Below are 26,415 nucleotides of genomic sequence, written 5' to 3' on the forward strand. Positions count from 1 at the left end.
TAAAATCTTTGATTGAGTCTGGCACAAAGCTTTGATTTCAAAACTGCCCTCCTACAGTTTTTATCCTTCTCTCTGCAACTTTATCTCAAGTTTCTTTTCTGACCATTTTCTATTGCAGCCATGGCCGATGGCCATTGTTGTTCTCCTTAATCTATTAATAGTGGTATTCCTCAGGGTTCTGTCCTATCATCCACTCTCTATTATTCATTAATTACCTTCTTAACCAAACTTCTTGTCCTATCCACTCCTACGCTGATGATACCACCGTACATCTTTCCATGTCCTTTCAGAGACGACCAACCCTTCAGGAAGTTAACAGATCATGCAGGGATGCCACAGAACGCATGACTTCTGATCATTCTAAGATTTCTGATTGGGGCAGAGAAAACTTAGTGGTGTTCAATGCCTCAAAACTCAATTCCTTCATCTATCAACTCGGCACAACCTTCCAGACAACTATGTCCTCTTCTTCAATGACACTCAACTGTCCCCCTCTTCCACACTAAATATCCTCGGTTTGTCCTTTACTCATACCCTTAACTGGAAATTTCACATCTCATCTCTTGCTAAAACACCTTCTATGAAGTTAGAGTTTCTGAGGTGTCTCTGCAGTTATTCTCACCCCTCCAAATGCTAACTCTATACATGGGCCTTATCCGTTCTTGAAAGGAGCACTCTCCGCATGTTTGGGAATGTTCCACTCATACAGTTTTATTAGATAGGGTGGAATCAAAAGCTTTTCATCACATCAACTCCCTTCTTCTGACTGACTGTCTTCAGCCTCTTTTTCACTGCTGGAATGTTGCACCTCTTTCTATCTTTTATCACAATTTTCATGCTAACTGCTCTACTGATCTTGCTGACTGCCTGCCTCCCTCCCTCCTGCTGCACAAGGCTTTCTTCTTCCTCTCATCCCTATTGTGTCCAACTCTCTAATGCAAGAGTTAACCAGTACTCTCAATCATTCATACCTGTAATAACTTTGTAATTCACTGTAGTTTGTTAGAAATGTAACTACTGGTAATAGTTTGCTTGTTAGGTGTTATTGTATCTCATTAGCTGGTTTGGTTTTAGTATTCGGGTTTCTAGTTTTAGGCTTGTTAAGTTGGGCTGCAGGTGTGGGAATAGTCAGTCGAGTTAAAGCAGGCAACCAGACCAGGTGTGTATTTTGTATAATCTGAGTTTACTTGTGCAGTCTGAGTTTACTTGTGTTTTACGTTCTGGTTTGGTATACTATCTAAGGCAATGCTTAAACTTGTTTTAGAATACATAGTTTTGTGTTAAGTAAAGCTTACATATGGGCCATGGTGTGTTTTTTTTTTACATAATTTTACTTAACACAAAACTTGAGCTCATCGACTCACAACTAGGATGGAGCGTCTGCTGCGGCCAGACTGGCTTGACACTGACCCAAGCATTTCATCGGCAGCTCAGGAGTGGAAGCACTGGAGACAAACGTTTGAGAACTTTCTGGATGCCGTGCCGGGTGAGGATGTGAACAAACTTAGGCTTCTCACTAACTTTGTGTCCCCTTAAGTGTATGAGGTTATATCTGAGTGCAACACCTACGATAATGCAATTAGTACCCTGCAGTCCTACTATGTGAAACCTGCAAATGAAGTGTTTGCGCGTCATTGCCTCGCGACTCGTCAACAACAGAGTGGTGAGACTTTGGATGAGTATCTCAGAGCTCTGAAAGTGTTAGCTAAGGAATGCAATTTCAAAGCAGTAACCGCACAACAGCACTATGATGAATCTATCAGGGACGCATTTATCAGTGGGCAGTTGTCTTGAGCCGTAAGGCAAGGTTGTTAGAGAACAAAACTCTAGACTTGGCAGCCATGTTTGATCAGGCGCGAACCCTCGAATCGGCTCACAAAGATTTGGAATCTTATAGTAATGTCCTGTACTCGTGAGTGATAAGTGTGACGTGTGAAGAAAATCTGGAATCGAAGCCAGAAGCTTCGTTTATGGCTGCCACTAATGCGAAGTGTTTCTTTTGTGGGCTTTCGAAGCATCCACGCGTTAAGTGTCCTGCACGTGAAGCAAAGTGTTATAAGTGTCAGAAAACTGGCCACTACTCTAAAGTGTGTCGATCCTCAGGTGTTAGTGTTTCGGTTGCCCCCTCTGACCACATTACACTGGCTAGTGTAACGTCAGCTGCCACTCCTGGTGCGTTATCTAAGGCGGTAGTTGAAGTGTCAATAAATGGAAGCAGAACTGATGGACTAATTGACAGTGGCAGTTCGGAAAGCTTCATTCACCCAAATTTAGTTAAACGCCATTCCCTTAAAGTGCATAACTCCCACAGTAAAGTGACTATGGCTAGAACGTCACTCTCTTCTCAGACGTATGATTTCTATAGAGTAGACATGAAAGTGAATGGTCAAGAGTATGAGAATGTGTGCTTGACGGTATTACCAGAACTATGCTCGGACATTATTTTGGGTCAAGACTTTCAGAAAAGACATGAAAAAGTTACTTTGTCCTATGGTGGTGACTTGCCTCCTCTAGTTGTTTGCGGATTAAGTGTTATAAATGTTGAACCGCCAGAACTGTTCGCGAACTTGACTGCTTACTGTCATCCAATCGCAACAAGGTCCTGACGTTACTCCGCTGAAGACCGTGCTTTTATAGATAAAGAAATAAAAAGGATGTTAAGGGCATCATTGAACATAATAATTCCCCTTGGCGTGCCCAAGTGGTCATTATCAAGAGTGAATCTCGCATGAAACGCTTGGTGGTTGATTATTCAGAAACAGTTAACAAGTTCACGCTCCTTGATGGTTACCCTTTGCCTCGTATTGATGACACGGTAAACAAGATAGCTCAGTACCGTGTTTTCAGCACTATTGATCTCCGCAGTGCCTACCATCAAGTGCCTATTAAGGATACAGACAGGCCATATACTGCCTTCGAAGTGAGTTCCGTTTGGTGTTACAAACAGAGTGGCATGTTTTCAAAGACTAATAGATTCTATCATCAAGGAAGAGGTCTTGTTGATACATTTGCACATTTAGATGACGTAACAATTTGTGGAATGTCTCAAGAAGAACACAACAGTAATCTTAAAAGATTCTTTCAAGCCGCCAAGAAGAGAAATATAGTTTACAACTCAACTCAACTAGGCGCCTCAGTATCCTGTGATATGTGGTGGAGGAAGGAGAGATTCGCCCTGACCCAGATCAACTGAAGCCGCTTCGAGACTTGCCTCTACCAGAGGACATGAAGTCACTTCGCCGAACTCTTGGACTTTTTGCATATTATTCGCAGTGGATATATGCCTACTCAAGCAAAATTTGCCCGTTGAGTGCTACCACCACCTTCCCTATGACAGAAGAGGCGAAGGAAGCATTCTATCAGCTGAAAAGGGATATTGAATCATTGTGGTAAAGGCGATTGACGAGACTGCATCTTTTGAAGTTGAAACTGATTCTTCCAACACCACTATAGCAGCAGTTCTAACTCAAGCTGTGCGTCTGGTGGCCTTCTTTTCCGGAACTCTGCATGGATCTGAGAGACACAGTCCGGCTGTAGAAAAGGAGGCCCAAGCAATCATCGAAGCTGTCTGTCACTGGCGCCACTATTTGTCGGGTAAGCATCTCACTATTAAAACTGACCAATGTTCGGTGAAGTTTATGTTTGATAAACAACACAAAAACAAGATCAAGGATGACAAGATACTAAGATGGAGGATGGAATTGTCATGTTATGATTTTGACATTGTCTATAGACCAGGGAGAGACAATATTCCTTCTGACGCATTTTCTAGATCTTATTGTGGAGTGACAATCAAAGATCTCCCTTCACGATGCCTTGTGCCATCCAGGTGTTACTCACTTGCTACATTTCATCAAGTCTAAGAATCTACCTTATTCTGTTGAGGATGTTAAACAAGTAGTCGGTTCATGTAAGATATGTGCTGAATGTAAACCACAATTTCACCAACCGGTTAAAGCTAACCTAATAAAGGCTACTCAGTCGTTTGAAAGATTAAACTTGGACTTCAAAGGACCCCTCCCAAGCACTGATAAGAACCCTTATTTTCTAAATGTTGTGGACGAGTTCTCTAGATTTCCTTTTGTATTCCCTTGCCCTAACATGACAGCGTCAACGATCATTAATTGCCTCTCAAATTTATTCTCTGTTTTTGGTATGCTGGCATATATACACTCAGACAGAGGGACATCATTCATGAGCAAGGAACTCCAAGATTTCCTCACACATAAAGGGATCGCGTGCAGCAGAACAACTAGCTATAATCCTCAAGGGAATGGACAGGCGGAGCACTTTAATTGAACTATTTGGAAGGCCATCACTGCTAGTCTGAAGAGTCATGGCCTACCAACTCAGAACTGGCAATATGTTCTTCCTGATGCCGTTCATTCTGTCCGTTCTTTGCTGAATACATCTACAAATGCCACACTGCATGAAAGACTCTTTAGTTATAATTGTCGTTCATCTACAGGAACCACTGTTCCATCTTGGTTATGTCACCCAGGGCCTGTGTTGCTGAAGCGCCATGTTCGAGTGAGCAACCCTTGGTTGATGAAGTGGAACTCCTCCAATCTAATACTCACTACGCTCACATTCGGTACCCGGACGGAAAGGAGGATACTGTGTCTACTCGGCATTTGCCCCCAATTGGTAGTGAGCATCCGACGCAGGTTCACACCCCTGCTGGGAGTACGCATCCGCCACAGATTCACACCCCAGCTAGTTGTGAGCATCTGGTACAGTTTCAGGATACAACAGCCACAGTCCCCGGATCAAGTGGTCCTGAAGCAGTTGTAGTAAATGAGGATTCCATCACAGAACCTTCAAACTCCGGTCAACATCAGGGGTCGGAGGGTAATCTGATTCTGAGGAGATCTGAGTGCAGCAGGTGTCCTCCGACTCGTTTTGAGGCTTCTTAGTTGTACAAAATTTTGGAAGAGGGAGAATGTAATAACTTTGTAATTCACTGTAGTTTGTTAGAAATGTAACTACAGGTAATAGTTTGCTTGTTAGGTGTTATTTTATCTCATTAGCTGGTTTGGTTTTAGTATTCGGGTTTCTAGTTTTAGCTTGTTAAGTTTTCGTCTGGGCTGCAGGTGTGGGAATAGTCAGTCGAGTTAAAGCAGGCAACCAGACAAGGTGTGTATTTTGTACAGTCTGAGTTTACTTGTGTTTTATGTTCTGGTTTGTTATACTATTTAAGGCTTAAACTTGTTTCAGAATACATAGTTTTGTATTAAGTAAAGCTTACATATGGGCCATGGTGTGTTTTATTTTCACATCAATACCTTTCAATGGTAAACTCTGGAACTCCCTGCCTGCTTCTGTATTTCCATCTTCCCACAACATGACTTCTTTTAAGAGAGAGGTTTCAAGACATTTGTCCCTATCTCTTGGTTAGTTCCTTTAAAATCTTTTAGGGAATCTGCAGTTTCTGTGGGCCCTTTTTTTTTTTTTTTTTGTTGCCCTTGGCAGATCTCCCTCTTGCATAGGAGAAAAGAAAAAAAAAAAAAAAAATAAATAAATAAATAAATATATATATATATATATATATATATATATATATATATATATATATATATATATATATATATATATATATATATATATATTACTTAAACATGTTGTCTGAGTATCACTCGTGAAACTGACCACAACTGTGTGTGTTTACCTAGTTGTGAGATACAGGAAAAGAGCCACACTAGGCTCATGCTGTCCTGCTTCCCGATCTGTTTCTATTAAAATTTTATTTAAATTTATGTATGGTCTTTGTACGTGCTCCATTTCATCACAAAGTTTGTTCCATGCTGCTATACATCTATGAGGAAAGCTGTATTTCTTTATGTCTCTTCTGCAATCACTCATTTAAGTTTCCCTCCATGTCCATGTCATTATAATCATAATCTAATCATAATCATGCAGAAAAAGAAGAAATAATCATAATAAAAAACAGCAAAACTCAAGTAAGCATATCAAATCATAATCAGAAAAATGAAAAAAAGAAGTAATCATAATTTAATCATAATCATATCAAATCCTAATAATTTTTCATAATCATGTCCATGTCTGATCATGAGTGTATGAGTGGCTAACGTGTAAAAGAAAACAGCTAAGGATCAAACCACTGGCCAGTACTCAAGATAATATGCATTTAAATTGTCACTAATGAGACCAAAGCAAAAACCAAGCAAAAAGCAAGGCTAGAATGAATTTTCAGTGATGAATTGATTTTTGTAAAACAGTGTAAAACTCACCAAAAAACTTTCTTTTGTTTGTCCCTGGAGTCAAGAGTTTCTTCTGATAAGTCTTGCTCTCCCACACAGGACCATCTGATCCCATCTCGTCTTCCTTGCTAACACAAGTGTCACTGCTCTGGATTTCAATGCAAGGTATACAACATATGAAAGAAAAATAATACTGTCATTTTGGTTTTCCTGATGATTTTACTTAATGATTATCTATTCATGAAGCCATGGAATTCATCCGGTTTCCATTGTATGTCCTGCATACATTCTGAATGGTCAAGCATAATGATGTGATAATGATTTTTTTCTCCAACTGGCAGGGGATAACCAAACCACTCATTAAGAAGTCAGTTTGGTTAATAATGCTAATGGGCAAAAGTAGATAGAACTTTTTCATTAGGAGTTTAGAAGTCATCTTGCATTAAGCTAGGATAATTAAATCACCACAGGCATTAGGGTGGTAAAATCTTCATAAGGAGATTAATTTGTTTAGATTTATGATCCTGTTTAGGTTCATATCTGTTAAGTGCCACTGAGTAAAATTATGTCCATCACAAATGAGAGGCAGGACAGGCAGAGCAAAATCTCATGCTTGAATAATCAGAATTTGTACCAAACAAATAAGCAGAGACTAGGCACAATCTGAATCTTGCCAGAAGAATATAAAAGACCACTGCTTTCTTGGAAGAGATAGAAAAAAAGAATCGTGTGGCCATTATTCTTATTACATAAGTAAATAGATAAAGCAACACTTCAATATACCCTATGCCAAACATAGTCATTCGTATCAAGTCTAGATGGCAAATTAAAAGCTACATTTAGATTATCCTTATTTGGGTAGGGCATGGTGCATAACTACATGTCATTATGGTTAATCTGCAGAATTAGGTCTTGTACCCTATGCACACCACACTTAAAGTTTATGTAGCATTCTTACTATGTTATAAGTCTGTGAATTTTGATATGTGGAAGGACTGTGTTCACTCAGGGCAGTGCTTTGAAACTTGAATTGACTCAAACTAAAAGTTACTTTGTCAGATTTTTTATATTTTTTTATATGATTATATGCTTCTTATACTATAAGAGCATATGACACTGTTAAATATACATCTTGCTTAGATAAGCAATTACTGTTTCTCAATCACAGTTACAATTTCTTTGCCCATTCATCCTTGGGTGCATGCAGCATGAGCCAGTCAGACCTATCATGGAAAACTGCTGCTCTGATTGTAATCTTGGCTTGCTGGACTTTTCACTCTTCCACCTCTTACACTTCTGGTACATGTGTGTTAATACATAAAATAACTATTCACATAACCTATATCAATTTATTAGATTTGTAACTGATTGGGAATTGGAAAGACAAGAGATGGAGACCCATCACTAGGTTAGGTTAGGATAGATTAAGTTAGATTTGGGGTTTGGTTTAGTTAGGTTAGATTTCATAAGTATTTTTGTGAATTCTAGGTTTTTTTTCCACTTTACCCAATTGAGGCCTATTATATCTTTTTTGAAATTGCAAAATTTGATCTATTTTGGCATTCCCTAGTCCTCAGGAAAACCCCACTTTTCCAACAGGTCGCTAAGCTTGTTGGTGTTGAGGAGCGGGGTGGTGCACGGCCCCCTGAAGAGAGGGCCACACCCATGGGGGGGACAGTGGGGTGGCGCGTCAGGTCAAGTAGGTAAGTAGTAGTGATGAAAAAGGCAGCTGTAGAGAGAGGTCATGGTCTGTCGGCACTGCGCTCAGTGAATGTTAAGGCAGAAAACAAGCTTCAGGATATTATTGCTGTGAACTTTTTAGGTGCTTACAATGCCATACATGTGTTGTGTTCCAAAGTGCAATGGAAATTATCCAAACAGTCCAAAAGTGAGTGTCTTTTCCTTCCCACAACACAATGAAGAATTAAAGAAATGGGTGCGGGCCATAAGATGGCAGAACTTCATTCTGCTGTGCTTACAAAGCACAGCAGAGTAAGTAACTGTTTTAATTTTCTTCTCTGTATTCTAGTATTTCCTCTGCTTTCTATATATTTCTATATATTTCTTCTATGTTTTCTATGGGGAAAACTGTCTTCTTTCTCTATCTCCAAAGGGGAAAACTGTATTTCTTCTCTGTCTTCTATGAGTAACACTGTATTTCTTCTCTGTCTTCTATGAGTAACACTGTATTTCTTCTCTATATTCTATGGGGGAAACTAGATTTCTTCTAGTATATATATATATATATATATATATATATATATATATATATATATATATATATATATATATATATACTAGAAAAATCTAGTTTCCCCCATAGAATATAGAGAAGAAATACAGTGTTACTCATAGAAGACAGAGAAGAAATACAGTTTTCCCCATTGGAGATAGAGAAAGAAGACAGTTTTCCCCATAGAAAACATAGAAGAAATACATAGAAATATATAGAAAACAGAGGAAATACTAGAATACAGAGAAGAAAACTAAAACAGTTACTTACTCTGCTGTGCTTTGTAGGAATTAAGTCCTGCCGTCTTATGGCCTGCAGTTGTATTATTATTATTATCATCAGAGAGAGAGAGAGAGAGAGAGAGAGAGAATTTCTTTTATGCAGTTGTGTGTGTAAGCAACTATTAGTACAAAAAAATTTTCTTGCACCTACAGTATTATTCTCTAAATATATAATTAGATAAATAAAATGGCAACAAAGACAGAGCGTATGGGGGGAGGACGAGAAAGGAAAGGAATTCAAGGTCGGACCTCACACACCCACTTAGGCCTTTACCGCGAGCTAGTGTCCCTACCTTCTTTTTTTACGTCGTCTACCCCCACTGGAGCGGCCGTCTCTTCAGGGGGCCGTGGGTGGTAGCGAAAGGGAAGGCCTTATTCTGCAGTTTTACTGTCACTATTCTACAAAGGTTACTAAGTAGCAGCACCAATATATTGTTAATTGAATTATGAAAATTCCATTTTTGAACACTCTGTTATAACCTTGCTAATATAATCACAAATACCTTATTATCAAGGCATCAAGGTTAACAGCAGGTGACAAGCCCCGCCTCCCTTCCATTTGTTGTCCATCTCCAGCGTTCTCCCGTAAAACAGGCTGAGATTAAAGTCCCTTCAACACATGTACACTATATAAGATAAACGTGTACTCGAGTAGCAAGAGAAGCAGTCAGCAGTCAAACGCAAACTTTTAATCTAATCATTGTTTTCACGGTACCTCGCTACCTCCCCCTCCCGCCCGCCAAGACGCAGGTAGAACAGGTGACTTCCCGTAAACAAAGACTCGTCTCGCCTCCTCACTCTGACGTCAACTTCGACGTAATGATAATGTCAGGATCAGTTTCATTGAATTTTTTTTTATTAACCTTAAAACTTGTCATGATTAGTTTTTGTTGTAAAATATTATTCAAACGATGTATTGATAACCGAGATCTTAACTACTTGAGAGGGGGATTAAATTGCATACATGGGTGTCACTCACCGAGGTAAAATCTTACTATCTTACTATAGGGTGTAAATGGTATTAATGACAAACAGTAGGAAGCTTGAATACAAAAGAAAGATAGCAAACAAACAAACAAACAAAAAAGGCTAAATAATGATGCGTACACTACAGTAGCCAGGGGATGGAGTTGGGATGCAGACAAATGCTCCTCACATGACTGGACTTCCAGGAACTTGCTGTGGCTGCCGCGCTACTTCGCTTCCAGGATGACTGCTGTCGCCCCCCTGGAACACAGCACAGTGCCCAGGGAGTTACAGTTTAAGGTGCTGGTCATCGGGGAGTTCGGCGTGGGTAAGTGTAGACGATAGAAATTTGCAATCCGGAGGTATTATGATAAGGGAGGAAGAGGGCTCTTTTGCCAGTAACCGCCCATCACCAATGTTTTCTCCCAGCCTCTAATGGCCAGGCCGTGGTGAGAGCTGAATGATAGTGAATGAGGCGTGGGTGACACTCGTTATGCATTGATTATGTAGGGTTAATAACATATAGAGACTTGATGTGTAGTGACAGATTGTCATCTTCACTTATAAGCATCTGGATACCTTGTATTCTTACGCAAGAGGACTGATCGAGACATATTTCTTCGATTAATGGCTCTTACGTCTTAAATTTTTTAGAACTGCCCAACTAGGTAGATATATGAGGAGCCTTGGCACATAACATATTTCCCCCATTTTTTTTTTTTTTCAAATTCCAGGTGTTTTTTGAGTGCTTGTTTTATTATTGATCTTGTAGTATTACTACTTTTTTTTTTACTTCACTAATTTTTCCCAATTCATTAATACTGTCATGGTTAACTATTATCCCCTCAATGCTTTGATCTCTTATAGCCTAATTTTGACTCATTGCTGTTCCATTTACCTTGAATGTCCTGCCATGGTTCAGTCACCAGTGACAATCACTCATGGCTATTTTATCCTCTTCTTAGATAATTTATAAATCTGAGGGTCTTTTCCATACAAACTTAGAGATGTCCTGTACTTTATGCAATACTGTGTCCTATACTTTCAGGGAAAACTGCAGTCATCAGAAGGTACACAGAGGGTCACTTCAGCCCTTACTACAAACTAACCATTGGTGTGGACTTTGCAGTGAAAACCCTGGACTGGGATGCCAAGACCAAAGTTACAGTCCAGCTTTGGTAAGTGTAAACTCCTAACATTTTTCCTATTGACTTGCCATGAAATTCATTCAGAATCTGGGTTTTATATATTAAAGGTATATTTCATATCACATTACTCTGTATTTTACCATGGTCAGACTAGCATAAAAGGATCACTTCACATGAATGGTTTTTACCTACACAGTTTAGAAATCAGTGTAGTTCAATGAAACCCGTCACCCAGGCACAGTACAGCTTAATGGCATGCTGTGGTTGAGAAATAGTAAATTATGATGAAAATCACTTCTTTCAATTCCTGCAGAATATTTTAGGAAAAATATTCAGAATTTATATGGTATATAAATCATGGGGCTATGCATATGGCAACACTCATTTTGACATGTTTAAAATGACATGAGTGGTGTACACCACGAGGTGGGCATGGGGCAATAAACACTCTAAGCATTTTAGTATATTGCCTGTTTTCCCGTGTCATTTTACCTCTAATATTGGTCTCTGTGGTGAGGCTCCACCCCTCATATTTCTTACCTCCTTCCTGCCATGCCATACAGCACCCTAGTGTGACAGAAAGCTGAAGAGAGAGGTTATGTCATACTCCTGCTTGCAGACTCTCTTACGTTTTTTCTCTGCTGATCATCCTACTGCGACATGGGGAATAAACAAAATAGGTTACAGCAGCTGAGGAAGATGTGAGGGATGAAGAAAAAAGAGAGAAGAGATGATGACTCAGTGGCAGGTGAAGCTGAGGCATTTGGCACAGCACAGCAGGAAGAGGATATTACTTTCAATAGCAGAAGCTAAGAAGATGAAATCAAGGAAAAGAAAATGAGAAAAATACATGAGGAGGAGAAGAGGAATGCAGAGGGAAAAATGTAAATACCTGGAAGCACCGATTTTGATTAGAAACAAATTTTTTTTTTCTTTTTTACGTAGGGAAGACAGCCAGCCAAGGGCAAAAAAAAAAAAGAAAGTAAAAAAAGCGCCACTTGAGTGCTGGGTCTCTAAAAAGTGCAAAAAGTGCCAAAAACGTCAGCCAGAATTAGGGGAGCAAATGCCTGGATACTGCTCTCTTAAAAGAAGACAAGTTGTAGGAATTCGGAAATACAGATGCAGGGAGGAAGTTCCAGAGTTTACCAGTGAAAGGGATGAATGACTGAGAGTACTTGTTAACTTTTGCATTAGAGAGTTGGACAGAATAGGGATGAGAGGAAGAAGAAAACCTTGTGCAGTGTGGCCGCAGGAGAAGGGGAGGCATGCAGTTAGCAAGATCAGTAGAACAGTTACCATGAAAATAGCGATAAAATATAGAAAGAGATGCAACATTTCGGCGGTGAGAAAGAGACTGAAGACAGTTAGTGAGAGGAGGGGAGTTGATGAGACGAAGAACTTTCGATTCCACCCTATCAAGTAAAGCTGTGTGACTGGAACCCCCCCCAAACATGCGAAGAGTACTCCATACAGGGACGGATAAGGCCCTTATACAGAGTAAGCAGTTGGAGGGGCGAGAAAAACTGTCAGAGATGCCTCAGAACACCTAACTTCATAGAAGCTGTTTTAGCAAGAGATGAGATGTGAAGTTTCCAGTGAAGATTATGAGCAAAGGACAGACCGAGGATATTCATTGTGGAAGAGGGAGACAGTTAAGTGTCATTAAAGAAGAGGGGATAGTTGTCTGGAAGATTGTGTCGAGTTGATAGATGGAGGAATTGAGTTTTTGAGGCATTGAAAACTACTAGATTTTCTCAGCCCCAATCGAAAATCTTAGAAAGACTGGAAGTCAGGCATTCCGTGGCGTTCCCGCGTGATCTGTTGACTTCCTGAGGGGTTGGATGTCTCTGAAAGAACGTGGAAAGATGTAGGATGGTATCATTAGCGTAGGAGTGGATAGGGCAAGAAGTTTGGTTAAGAAGGTCATTAATGAATAATAGAAAGAGAGTGGGTGACAAGACAGAACCCTGAGGAACACCACTATTAATAGGTTTAGGAGAAGAACAGTAGCCATCTACCACAGCAGCAATAGAGCAGTCAGAAAGGAAACTTGAAATAAAGTTGCAGAGAGAAGGATAGAAACTGTAGGAGGGCAGTTTTGAAATCAAAGCTTTATGCCAGACTCTATTAAAAGCTTTTGATATGTCTGATGCTACAGCAAAAGTTTCACCAGTAGAGCGACCTTGACAGAAGCCATACTGGCGATCAGACAGAAGATTGTGAAGTGACAGATGCTTGAGAATCTTCCTATTCAGGATAGATTAAAAAACTTTAGACAAGCAAGAGATTAAAGCTATAGGACAGTAGTTTGAGGGGTTAGAATGGTCACCCTTTTTAGGAACAGGCTGAATGTAGGGAAACTTCCAGCAGAAAGGAAAGATAGAAGTTGATAGACAAAGTTGGAAGAGTTTGGCCAAACAAGGTGCAAGCACGGAAGCACAGTTTTTGAGAACAATAGGAGGGACCCCATCAGGTCCATAAGCCTTCCGAGGGTTTAGGCCAGCAAGGGCATGGAAAACATCATTACGAAGAATTTTGATTGTAGACATGAAATAGTCAGAGGGAGAAGGAGAATCGTCCAAGGTGGAGTTGTGAGCAAAGGTTTGAGAAAAGAGTTCAGCTTTAGAGACAGAAGAGATGGCAGTGGTGCTATCAGGATGAAATAAAGGAGGGAAAGATGAAGAAGTGAAGTTATTTGAGATGTTTTTGGCTAGATGCCAGAAGTCATGAGGAGAGTTTGAGTTTGAAAGATTTTGACATTTTCCATTTATGAAAGAGTGTTTAGCAAGTTGAAGAACAGACTTGGCATGATTCCGGGCAGAGATATAAAGTGCATGAGATTCAGGAGATGGAAGGCTCAAGTACCTTTTGTGGGCAACCTCTCTATCATGTATAGCACGAGAATAGGCTGAGTTAAACCAAGGTTTAGAAGGCTTAGGTTGAGAAAAAGAATGAGGAATGTACGACTCCATGCCAGACACTAACACCACTGTTATGCGTTCAGCACAAAGAGATGGGTCTCTGACATGGAAGCAGTAATCATTCCAGGGAAAATCAGCATAATACCTCCTCAGATCCCTCCAACTGGCAGAGGCAAAACGCCAGAGGCACCTTCGCTTTGGGGGATCCTGCGGAGGGATTGGAGAAATACGACAAGATATAGAAATGAGATTGTGATTGGAGGAGCCCAACGGAGATGAAAGGGTGACAGCATAAGCCGAAGGGTTAGAGGTGAGGAAGAGATCAAGAATGTTGGGCGTGTCTCCAAGACGGTCAGGAAAACGAGTAGGGTGTTGTTCTTGGAGAGAATTGTCTCATGGAGAACAGGGAAGGTGCCTACTGACTTAAAATAAACCATAATTCTATGAAGCAGCATTCTTAGGACACCCCCCCTCCCAGTGAGCTAAATCTAATGGTAAAGGCACCTAAAATCAGAGCCAGGAATTCTGATAGTGTTACCACAAGGTTCCCAAAATGAAGTAGTAAATATGGGAATAATTTGATCATTCTTTGTGTGCAGTTTCTCTATAGATCAATACACAACATATAATGAATCTATTAATTTTAATAAAAATATAACAAGAGTGCTAAATTTTTAAAACTTTAAAGAGCTGTATCTCAAATTATGATTTTTCAAGATACAAAAAACTGTATAAAATCAACCATTATACATGTTGCCTCAAACTTGGTGTACTTATTGTCAGGGATTGGGGTAACATTTTGCCTGACCTGTTTTTCCCTAAAGTGATTAGAAAGTTTTTAATGAGCCAAAATAACAACTTTTCATTCTGTTTTGATGATGTGAAATGCAAAAACTTTAAAAATCATATCTCATGACGTATGATGAAATTGAAAAGAAAGCGTTCTCTACGTTTCTTTAGGCATCTTTCAAGTACCTATGTCCATGCCAAAGCACATTTAAAAAAAAAAAATTGAAATAAGGCCTGTATGACATTTTGAATGCAACTCTATGAAGAATGTAATGAAATCATGACAGCATTACTATCACATTCAGGAGCTTTTGAGGAAGGCAAGAATAGACCATTAAAATTGAAATTAAAGTCTCAGGTGGCAGCTGAGGCCTTGCTGAGGAGGGCTTGGAAACTTAATGACTCTGAGGAAACCAAAAGATTTTAAATTTACATAAGAAGAAATATGTCACAGGATGAACGAATGAAAATGAAAGAGCTTGTAACTGAAGTGAGAGAGAGGAATGACGAAAAAACAGAGGAGGAAAAGACCAAGTTTTTTTGGAGGATGAGAAATGGGAGGCTAAAGAAGTGGTGGATAAAACAGATGGAATAGACATTACATGGAAGAAAGAGACTAGGAATGGAATTCAAGTGACTTTCATGAATATAGATGGATTTCTGTCTAAGAGGCTAGAATGTATGGATTACCTAAGAAATAATGAACCGGACATAATGTGTGTGGTGGAAACAAAGCTAAGGCCCGAAATAAAGCTAGATTGGTTTGTTGTAAAACACTACAAAGTATGGAGAAATAATAGAAAAAATAAAGGAGGTGGTGGTATAATGGTTCTTACTAAGGAAGATCTGAAAGTGAAGGAGGTGAACTATAGTAAGAGAAATGAGGAAGTGATAAGTATGCTTATAACAGATGGTAAGAGGGACATTAATATTATAACAGTATACATACCACCCAGAACCAGTGCTTGGGAATATGAACAGTATCAAATGGTGATAAGAAATACTCTAGACAGAATGAAGCAAGAACTCATCAGAAAGGATAGAGTGATGATAGTTGGGGACTTTAATTGTAAAGAAATAGTGTGGGAGGACCACGAAGTGGTGAACAGTGGTGAGTGGGCAGAGGAATTGTTAAATGTAGCAACAAATAACTTGATGACACAGTGGGTGAGATCACCAAGGTGCAGGGGACAAGATGTTGCAGCAAGATTGGATTTGGTATTTACCAGGGGCATCTCTCTAAAAGAGGAAATTGAACATGAATGTCCCTTGGGGAAAAGCGACCATGATGTCCTAAGCTTTGAGCTGGATACAGAATTAAGCACGAATAAGATTGTGGAACGCAGGGAGGAAAAATTAAATTATATTAGGGCAAATTATAATCATATAAGGGAGTTCTTTAATGAAATTGACTGGTCCGTGGTATACCAGGAAAGGGATATGCAATTGAAATACGATGAATTTATGGATTTATATAACTCTGCTGTGAATAAGTTTGTGCCATATCACAGAAAGAAGACTTTAAATAATAAACAGTGGTTTAATAGAAATTGTGAAAAAGCAAAAAAGAACAAAGAAAAGGCATGGAAGAAACTTAAGAAAAATAGTGATGTATTATCAAGAGAAGTTTACAAAACAGCAAGGAATAGATATGTTGAAGTAAGGAGAACAGCATAAAAGGAATATATGAACAGAGAGTGGTGGAAAACTGTGATAGTGACCCTAAAATGTTTTACAAATTCATAAATGGAAAACTAAATATAAGGGAGGCAATAGAAAAGGTAAAAAATGGGGAAGAAGTATATGAGGATGCTGGAGATATAGCTGAAATTTTGAACGACAACTTTTGCAAAGTGTTTACAAAGGAGGAGCATTTTATGGGAGGAAGGCCTACGGAAATAAAGCAAATGCAGGACATCATGGTTACTAAGGAAGATGTAAGGAAAATTATAAGCAATCTGGATATTGATAAATCAATGGGGCCTGATGGCATATCTAGGAGGTTGCTAAATGAATGTAAGGATCAGTTGTTGAACCCCGTATTTGATATTGTGGAAACCTCCATACGAACAAGATTAGTCCCGAAAGAGTGGAAAAGAGCTGACATTGTGCCTATATATAAGAATTGTTACGTTCACCGGTTAAATGGGTAAGATTGGCATCGGGGAGCCGGTGAACAATAACAATAAAAAAAAAAACACTGCAGGTTCAACTGGTGAGGAAATGCAAAGGGGGCACTTTAAAAAGCTATTTTGATAACCCATAATGAAACTGACACATAGATGTAACATGAAACATGAAACACAGATATGTAACATGAAACACAGGAAAATGACATACACATATACATATAACACAGAAATAAATACAACAATAAAGAACCCAACTTAATACCTAACAATAATCCTAATCCTATATGGAGGCAATGTGGAAAACACGGGACGAGGGGAAATGATACTTATGCGGTGTCGCAGTGGTGAAGTGCTGGGTGATGGTTGATCCCACGGTAGACCCAAGAGGCGTTGTGTTCACTGGTTGAGGCCTGGACCTCAACTGACTTCCAGAAAGCCAAGAGCTGGCTTAACACTTCTGGTTGAGTCGAATGGGGCCGCGTGAATCCAACTTCGGGACAGTAGCGGGGCTTCATGAAACGGTGACGTGGATGGTTCATGAGACGGTGGCGTGGAAGGTGAGGCGGAGAGGTGGCGAGTGAGGTAACAAGCGGAGGAGGTGATGGTAGTGGAGTACGTATGTTACGGGCGGGCCGTAACATTTCCTCCCCCCTAAGACCTCCGTAATGGGCTCATGAAGGAGGTGAGACAGGAGATCTTGATAAGGCGTCGGCGATGATGTTGTCCACCCCCTTGATATGGTGGACTTCCAAGTTGAAGGGTTGAGTTAACAAGGCCCACCTAAGAATGTGTTGGTTTCGGTTCTTCATGGCGTGAAGGAAGGCCAGAGGATTGTGATCGGTGAAGACCTTCGTAGTTTCAGGACCAGGATGAAGGTAGCACTCAAAACGTCGGAGCGCCAGTACGAGTGCCAGAGCCTCCTTCTCGATGGTGGAGTAGTTGAGTTGATGTTTCTTCAGCTTGGCGGAGTGATAGGCGATGGGATGGAGGATGCCGCTTGTGGGGTCCGTTTGTAGTAGGACAGCACCCACTCCAACTCCACTCGTGTCCACTTGTAGATGGAAGGGGCGGGAGTGATCCGGCGTCCAGACCACTGGTTCTGAGGAGAGGAACGCCTTGAGGTGTTGGAAGGCTTGGTCACAGGTCGGGGTCCAGTGGAAGGGGACGGAAGTGCTGATAAGGTCCGTCAGGGGGGCGCCAAGGGTGGAGAAGTTCCTACAGAATCTTCTGTAGAAACCAGCCATCCCCAAGAACCTCATGAGAGCTTTCCTGGTGGTAGGGACAGGGAAGCCAAGGATGGCCTCCACGTTAGCTCTCTTGGGGCGTACCTTGCCGTTCCCCCACCACATGTCCCAGGTAGACCACCGTAGACTTCCTGAAGGTGGACTTGGCCAGGTTGATTGTAAGCCCAGCTTCCTGCAACCGACCCATCAGCCTCCGAAGACGGGTCAGATGTGTCACCCAGTCGTCCGAAGTCACCACCAGGTCGTCCAGATATGCAGATGTTCCCTCCAAGTCCTGGGTGATGTAATTTCTAGCCCTCTGGAAGGTGGCGGGAGCATTAGACAAGCCGAAGGGCATCACTGTGTATTGGTATAGTCCGAAGGGGGTGATGAAGGTGGATATTATTCGGGCCTCGTCCGAGAGGGGAATCTGGTAGTAACCTTTAAGTAAGTCTATAGTGGTTACAAATTTGGCTACTCATAGTATAGGTCCTCTATCAAGGGCAATGGGTAGGAGTCTGGCACCATCACTTTATTTAATTTCCGGTAGTTGGTGCAAAATCGACTACTACCATCTGGCTTAGATGTTAACAGGTAGGGAGAAGCCCAGGGGGATATACTAGGTTTTGCAAGGTGATGACAGAGCAGATAGTCTACCTCTTTTTTCATCAAGTCTCTTTTAATGGGTGAAATGCGATAGGCTGGTTGTCTTATAGGCTTGATGTCATTAGATATTAATGTTATGTCATGTTGGATAGTATTAGAAAGTCCTGGAAGGTCACCTGTGATTTCTGAAAAGTCTAGCAATAACTTTTTAAGATCAGACTGTTGTGAAGGTGTTAAGGAAAGAAACACCTCATCAAGGTTGGACATGATTTGACTGTTTGAGGGCATCCTTTAGGTGACGAGAAGAGGAATTCGATGTTGGACTCTTCTTTGGGGGGCACAGGACCAGACTCCTTCCTTACCAGACATACAGGTACAGTGCGAGACAAGTCGTCCTCTGGTTCTCTGGAGTGGTAATGTTTCATTAGATTAATATGAACTAGTTGGGAATCCTTATGACGGTCAGGAGTGTGGACCACATAATTTAATGGACTTAGTTTTTGATCCACAACATAAGGTCCCATGAACTTACTGTGAAGAGCATTGCCTGGATAGGGAGAAAAAGTAAAACCTTGTCTCCTGGTTTGAAACTTCTCATGACAGATTTGGGAAGAGAATTCTGTTGCATTTTAGTTTGAGATTTGAGGAAGTTTGATTTAGCAAAAGATCTGACTTCACTGATTTTATTCTTAAGGTTACTGATGTAGTCAGACACACTGGGGCTTGAAGGAGTATTTTGAGAGGCCCCCTGATCTGTCTACCATAGAGTAATTCAAAAGGGGAGTAACCTAAAGAATCTTGAGGAGATTCTCTTAAAGCAAAGAGAAGGAAAGAGATATTTTCATCCCAGTCTCCTTGATGCTCCAAGCAATACTTCTTCATCATGGATTTTAATGTTTGGTGAAACCACTCCAGACAGCCTTGAGATTGAGGGTGGTAAGCCGAGGAGGTTACATGGTCGATGTTTAGCTCATTCACTATCTGTTGGAAAAAATTGCTAGTGAAATTGCTACCCTTGTCAGACTGAATTTGTTTTGGAATTCCTACCGAGGTGAAGAAATGTATTAGATGTTTTACAATGGTCTTTGATGTGATGTTCTTAAGAGGGAATGCTTCAGGGTACCTGGTAGTGGGATCCATGAGGGTTAACAAATACTGATTCCCTCGTTTGGTTTTGGGTAAGGGCCCTACGCAGTCTAGAATGATCTTTTTGAAGGGTTCCGTCTGAACTGGAATAGGCGTCAGAGGAGCTGGCACAAGGCGTTCGTTAGGCTTACCCACAATTTGACATATGTGACATGTTTTTACATAGTGTGACACATCCTTTTTCATTCCTGGCCAAAAAAAATGTTGAAGAGCCTTCTTGTAGGTCTTTTGGATGACTAGATGACTTGACAATCCATCATGAGCTAGTTCTTTAATGCCTGGTCTTACAGACAAGGGGATGACAACTTGATGTGTTTCTGACCAGGTGTCTAGTTGTTTCAATTCAGGAAGTCTGTAGGCATGGATCAGGACTCCTTCCTGATAATAAAAACCAGGCAATTTAGACATATCCTTTGTCTCACTGGCAACATGTCTGATCTTAGCTAAAGTGAGATCCTGTTCCTGAGCATTAATCAAATTCTCCTTTGAAATGATGTTATTGTACAAGTTGTCAGTAGAGGCAATCATTGGTGGAGGAGATGGTGAAAGGACGGAGAGACCTGGTGACTGCACACACTGGGAAGAAGTGAGGGGATGTTTCGTCCAGGGTCTTAGTGGGACTTTCTGTTAAGGGAGAATCAAGAACAATTAAGTTTGGAACAGCCAAGTTACCCGCAAGATCATTACCCAGTACAAGATGTACCCCCGGTACTGGCAGTTCACCAGGTTTAATGGCTACCTCAACCTCTCCTGAAATGAAAGGGCACTGTAAGCTAATTTTAGCCAAGGGATAGGAGAGCTGTGACTCGAGACCTGTAAGGATCACCTTCTCCCCAGTGAAAGCCTGCTTGATGTTAGGGATGACATCTTCCTTTAAGATGGATTGGGCAGCACCTGTATCACGCAGAACCTTGACATTTATTGCCTTGTCTTTACCATCAGTCAGGGACACTTTACCTTGATTTATGTACGAGTCATAAAGTTCTAGAGGAGAGTTGACAGGGTTAGCTAGGGCCACTGGTTTCTTGTTCTCAAATGTGTTAGGTTTAGGGGCCACAAAAGAAAGTTGACGTTGAGAGGCCTTGCAATTTGGGTGTCTACATTTTTGGATCGTGTGTCCTGGTTTCTTACAGTAGGGGGAATTATATGCATTTGGCGAGAATCCGGTCGGCTTACCACCTGCGCCCCCAAAACCTTCCCCAAAGGAGGACCTAACATTAGATAGTGAACCACGACCTCTACTACCCAGGGATCCCATCAACAAAGCAAATGCATCAGCCACTTTAGCGGCAGACATAAGATCACTCTCTCCCCGTTCTTCCACATGCCTCAGAATATTAAAGGGTAACTTGTTCTTCCATTCTTCCAGGACCATTAGATTGAGCAACTCCGAAAAGGTGGTAATGTTAAGGGCGGCTAACCATTTCTTAAATTGTCTTAGTTTCTCACTAGCAAATTCAACATAGGTGTGAGACTCTGGTTTCATATACTTTCGAAACTGTTGTCTGTATCCATCAGAAGTGACAGAGTAGGCGTCTAGAATGTTACCTTTGATCTCTTCATATTCTACCTCATCACTAAGGCCGTTGTATACCCTATAAGCTTTTCCTACTAGCTTAGGGACAAGGAGAGACACCCACTGATCCTTGGGCCATTTATTCCTATTAGCAATGCTCTCAAAAGCGCGAAATGACCCGTCAACATCAGATTCATCAAAAGGGGGAACTAGCGGAGCAGCTGTAGCAGGATTAAAGCTTGCTAACTTTTTCTTTATATCTATTTCTTCCCCTCTAAACTTAGCGTCATTTCGTAGGGCTAACTCCTGAATTTCTGACTCTTTCTCCTGCCTTTTAAGTTGTAACTGAAATTCTCTCTCTTCCTTTTCTGCCTGTAGTTGCATTTGTTTTTCCTGTAGTTGCATTTGTCTTTCCTGTAATTCTCTCTTTATCTTTATCTTCTTTTTCTGCCTGTAGTTGCATTTCTTTCGCTTCTTTTTCTGCCTGTAGTTGCATTTGTTTTTCTTGCATCCGGTATTCTAGTCTAAGCTTCTCAATTTCCCACTGACTTATCCTATTCTTATCCTGTTCTTCCTGGGGACTGTGTATTATAGTCCTCGTAGAGGCTGACATGGGAGTTAATTCTTCTTTGGCATTTCCTAGCAACTGACCTTCTTGCACTAGATGTTCAACAGCTACATTCTTAATGACCTCTTTAGTCATCTGAGACGTGATGGGAACATCAAAATGTTTAGCAATGGCTTTCCATTGGACCTTCTTTATATTAGTATCTTTAAGTTGTTCCAGAGAAGGGTCGGCACAAAAATCTTCAACGTTAAACTGAGCGGAAGCCATATTAAATAGATGTTAAACACACAAAAAAAAAAAAATGATAAGCGAATGACTTAAGTGAGGAACTTGGCAGAGTGATAATAAAGGCAACCTTGGAAATTACCTAGATTATACTTAAGTAAACACTTATGAGTACAATCACTAATGAGGGGTAAACTAGAGAGTTACGGCATTAAGAGGGATCCGGATTACTCTAGTTACGAGACTTGAGAGTGAGGAGCGAATTGTACTGAGACTTGTTATTGATAAGGAGGCGGATTAGTCTGAGAGACTAGTTAAAATGGCCAATTATAACTAGCGAGAAAAATGATCCATGAACTGAGGGATTGAGGGTTCGCATGAACATATGATGATCCCAACACTTGGATAACACTTATTACACACCTGCCTATGTGCAAAAAATAGAGATAAGTGCTATCGGTGAACACGCCTTTCTACCTGGTTTCTTGCTCTACCACTGCTATGCGATACCAATGAAAGTCACGAAGCACGTTTAACCCAAAAGGAGGTACTTGATCGCACAAAGGTAAATTTAAACCACACGCAGAGTAAGTCACAGAAAAAAAACACATCAAAGACACAACACCACAGAAACACAAGAAAAATAATGTAATCACAGAAAAAAAGTCACTGGAAAAATGGAACACTGAACAAGGGTTATAATGGTCCTGTCATGGTCGCCAATTGTTACGCTCACCGGTTAAACGGGTAAGATTGGCATCGGGGAGCCGGTGAACAATAACAATAAAAAAAAAAAATGCAGGTTCAACTGGTGAGGAAATGCAAAGGGGGGCACTTTAAAAAGCTATTTTAATAACCCATAATGAAACTGACACACATAGATATAACATGAAACATGAAACACATATATATAACATGAAACACAGGAAAATGACATACACATATACATATAACACAGAAATAAATACAACAATAAAAAACCCAACTTAATACCTAACAATAATCCTAATCCTATATGAAGGCAATGTGGAAAACACGGGATGAGGGGAAGTGATACTTATGCGGTGTCGCAGTGGTGAAGTGCTGGGTGATGGTTGATCCCACGGTAGACCCAAGAGGCGTTGTGTTCACTGGTTGAGGCCTGGACCTCAACTGACTTCCAGAAAGCCAAGAGCTGGCTTAACACTTCTGGTTGAGTCGAATGGGGCCGCGTGAATCCAACTTCGGGACAGTAGCGGGGCTTCATGAAACGGTGACGTGGAGGGTTCATGAGATAGTGGCGTGGAAGGTGAGGCGGAGAGGTGGCGAACAAGGTAACAAGCGGAGGAGGTGATGGTAGTGGAGTATGTTACGGGCGGGCTGTAACAGAATGGTAGTAGAATGGAACCGCTAAATTATAGACCAGTATCGTTGACTAGTATATTGTGCAAGGTATGTGAAGAAGTAATTAAAGCTAAGTGGAGTGAGTATCTAGAAAGTGAAAACATTCTGAGTGAAAGACAGTTTGGTTTCAGAAAAGGAAGATTGTGCGTATCCAATTTATTATGTTTTTATTCAAGAGTGACTGACATACTACAACATAGAGAGGGATGGGTGGATGCTATCTACCTGGACTTGAGAAAGGCCTTTGATAAAGTACCACACAATAGACTGATGTGGAAACTAAAGAAAATTGGAGGAGTAAATGATAAACTAGCAAAATGGATGGAAAATTACAGGCAACCTCCGTTTAACAAAAGTTCACACAATGAAGTTTCGCCACAATGAAGGTTTCATTTTACTACCATCTGCTCGTTTAACGAACACCAAACTCGCTTTAACGAAGTTTTATCCAGGTAATTTTTTCCAAGTTTGAAAGCCCTGTCGTATCACGCAAGCCGACAAGCTTTTGAATACACCAGGAGCTGCAAATACTAAGGCCTGCGTCAGGAGAAATCCTGGGACACCTGTAGAATCAAGATCAAGATCAAGATCAAGCCTCGTGGATAACACACGCACCACTCACTCCCAAGACAGCGTCGGCAGCAGCTCGTCTTCACTTGCTCAACTTACTACCTAAGAAAACCAGGAAGTCTCTTACTCTCGAAGTGAAGCTGGACACAGACACGAGAGAGGCGAGAAAACTATAGCATTGCTGGCCACCATCTTGACTCCATATACTGTCTCTACTATTTTCAAGTCAGCAGACTATTAAGAAGGCTGGTGAGACTGTATCTTCCTTGCAAGCTAAAAGAACCACCTGAACTCGTGACTCTACAATGGATAAATTGGAAAGCCTTGTGGAAATGTGGTACATAAGTTTTGCATGCGGTACAATGATGCGCCCTGTGTTTACATTCCACAGGTTGCCGGTTAGTGTCTTTCCCGTTTCACTCTCCCTCCCTTCATAAATTTAAGATCAACATTATAAAGTTACGAACATACATACATTAGTGTACATTATAATGACTTAGATTAAATTTAACTGCCTTAAATGTTAAACTGCATAATTTTTACTTTCATTAAACCTTTCACTGTACTATGATGCACTCTCTCTTTGCTTACTCTCAATGGAAGTTCAAGTCAGGGGTTAAACTTGTTATAATTGGTTCGGTTAACGAAGTGTTTTTTAGGAACGGAACCCCTTCGTTAAGCGGGGGTTGCCTGTACTTAGTGGGAAGAGAAATGAGAACAGTGGTGAGAGGAAGGAAGTCCGAGTGGAAGAAGGTAACCAGTGGAGTTCCACAAGGGTCAGTGCTTGGTCCCATCATATTTTTGATTTATGTTAACCCGTACAGCGTCAGAGACGTACGAGATACGTCGGCTACTCTGAGCGAACAGGGCGTCAGAGACGAATGAGATACGTCGGCGAGCTTCCTCGTGTTTTCGGAGGTATTGCGTCCTCAAAACCTACCATTATACTGCCATCATGCACTGTAGACATTGCTCATGCTGCCTCCTCGTCCCTGCTAACATGAATGCTTCCTGTATTTATTTATTACAATTCTGAACTTTAGCAGTTTCTGCTGCCTTCAGCCCGGTGTAGCGGGAAACTGACCCCTCAACTCCGCTAATATGAACAGAGCGTAACTTCCATTACTAATTCTTACCATTTCAGTTGTTTTTGGTAACTGTTATATTGTGGTAGTGAAAACTTTGTATGACATAAATAAGAATTTTCCAATCGCTTTGTTATAAGGAAAAACAAGTACATATTACTCGTAAAATATTTGCACTGTGAAAGGCAACACTCCCTCGTGATATCTTGTGTCTATTTTTATCCACAAGCACTCCCAAACAGCAAAACATGACATGTTTTTCTTTCAACTCTGGAACGATATTATGCATGTGTCCAACTCGGGGATCGACTGGTGAGAAACGAGGAAGCGAATAAACTAGTCACATAAGGCTTTGCTAAGTCACTAACCTTAGCGCAAAATATCTCACACCAATTAATACCACTTCCAGTCAGTTCTGGGAGGAATGACTGTCATTTTCATTTGTTTCACATCATTTAAGACTGGTTTAGCAAAAAAATAAAAAATAAATAAATAAATAAATATCCATGATGTGGCCAGCACTGGCGAAATCACAGAGTCTCAGATCTGCTGACGCTGTATGGGTTAATGATATGCCAGTAGGAATTGACAGTTGCATGAACACGTTTGCGGACGATACTAAAATTATGAGGAGAGTAAAGAATGTGGAAGATTGTAACAAGTTACAGGAAGATCTTGATAAAATATATGAGTGGAGTAAAGAGTGGCAGATGGAATTTAATATAAACAAGAGCCATGTTATGAAAATGGGAAGAAGTAGATACAGACCAAACAGGGATTACAGGCTGGGTGATGAGAAAATTAAAGAGACCAATGAGGAGAAAGACTTAGGAGTAACCGTGCAAAACACTTTGTTGCTGGAGAAACACATTAACAAGATATTTGGGAAAACATATAACATGCTTCAAAATATTGGCATTGCATTCCACTGCCTAGATGAAGGAATGATGAAGAAGATATTATGTACCTTAATAAGACCCCAGTTAGAATATGCAGCTTGTGTCTGGTCACCGCATATGAAGAAAAATGTGAAGAAGGTGGAAAGGGTACAGAGGCTGGCAACAAGGAAAGACTGAGGAAACTGGGGCTGACCACATTAGAAGAGAGAAGAACAAGAGGAGACATGATAACTATGTATAAATTGGTGAACAAGATTGACATATTGGACAGAGAGTTGATAAAGGTGACCACAAGTAATCATCTCCGGGGACATGGCAAAAAATTAATAAAAGACATCTGTCTAAATGACGTGAGAAAATACAGTGTCCCGCATCGTAGTATTGATAAGTGGAATAAACTGAGCAGTGATGTCGTTGATGCGGTGTGTGTCAATCAGATGAAAGAGAGATATGACAGGAGTGGACAAGGAGACAGGACACAGAGAGCTTAGCTTGGGTCCTGT

General features: G+C 40.7%; 2 protein-coding genes across 6 annotated transcripts in view; one reads left to right on the plus strand and one right to left on the minus strand.

Annotated features, from left to right (window-relative positions):
* LOC123511788 (ciliogenesis and planar polarity effector 2-like) overlaps positions 1-9,532 on the minus strand; it is a 63,636-nt gene extending 54,104 nt beyond the window's left edge. For 2 of the 5 annotated variants that reach the window (XM_045267784.1, XM_045267783.1), the window contains exons 1-2: positions 9,239-9,509; positions 6,252-6,369 (exon numbers count right to left, since the gene is read on the minus strand). In XM_045267784.1, coding sequence (XP_045123719.1) covers positions 6,252-6,336 — 85 coding nt within the window. In that variant the 5' untranslated portion in view covers positions 6,337-6,369; positions 9,239-9,509. Of the gene's footprint in view, positions 1-6,251; positions 6,370-8,724; positions 8,746-9,028; positions 9,135-9,238 lie in introns of those variants that run through there. The other 3 variants (XM_045267785.1, XM_045267786.1, XM_045267789.1) reach the window with 3 other exon arrangements.
* A 315-nt stretch (positions 9,533-9,847) lies between these two features.
* LOC123511789 (ras-related protein Rab-32B-like) overlaps positions 9,848-26,415 on the plus strand; it is a 28,643-nt gene continuing 12,075 nt past the window's right edge. The window contains exons 1-2 of the mRNA XM_045267790.1: positions 9,848-10,029; positions 10,750-10,879. Coding sequence (XP_045123725.1) covers positions 9,945-10,029; positions 10,750-10,879 — 215 coding nt within the window. The 5' untranslated portion in view covers positions 9,848-9,944. The remainder of the gene's footprint in view (positions 10,030-10,749; positions 10,880-26,415) is intronic.

Source organism: Portunus trituberculatus, chromosome 32, assembly GCF_017591435.1.
Source record: "Portunus trituberculatus isolate SZX2019 chromosome 32, ASM1759143v1, whole genome shotgun sequence".
Lineage (NCBI taxonomy): Eukaryota > Metazoa > Arthropoda > Malacostraca > Decapoda > Portunidae > Portunus > Portunus trituberculatus.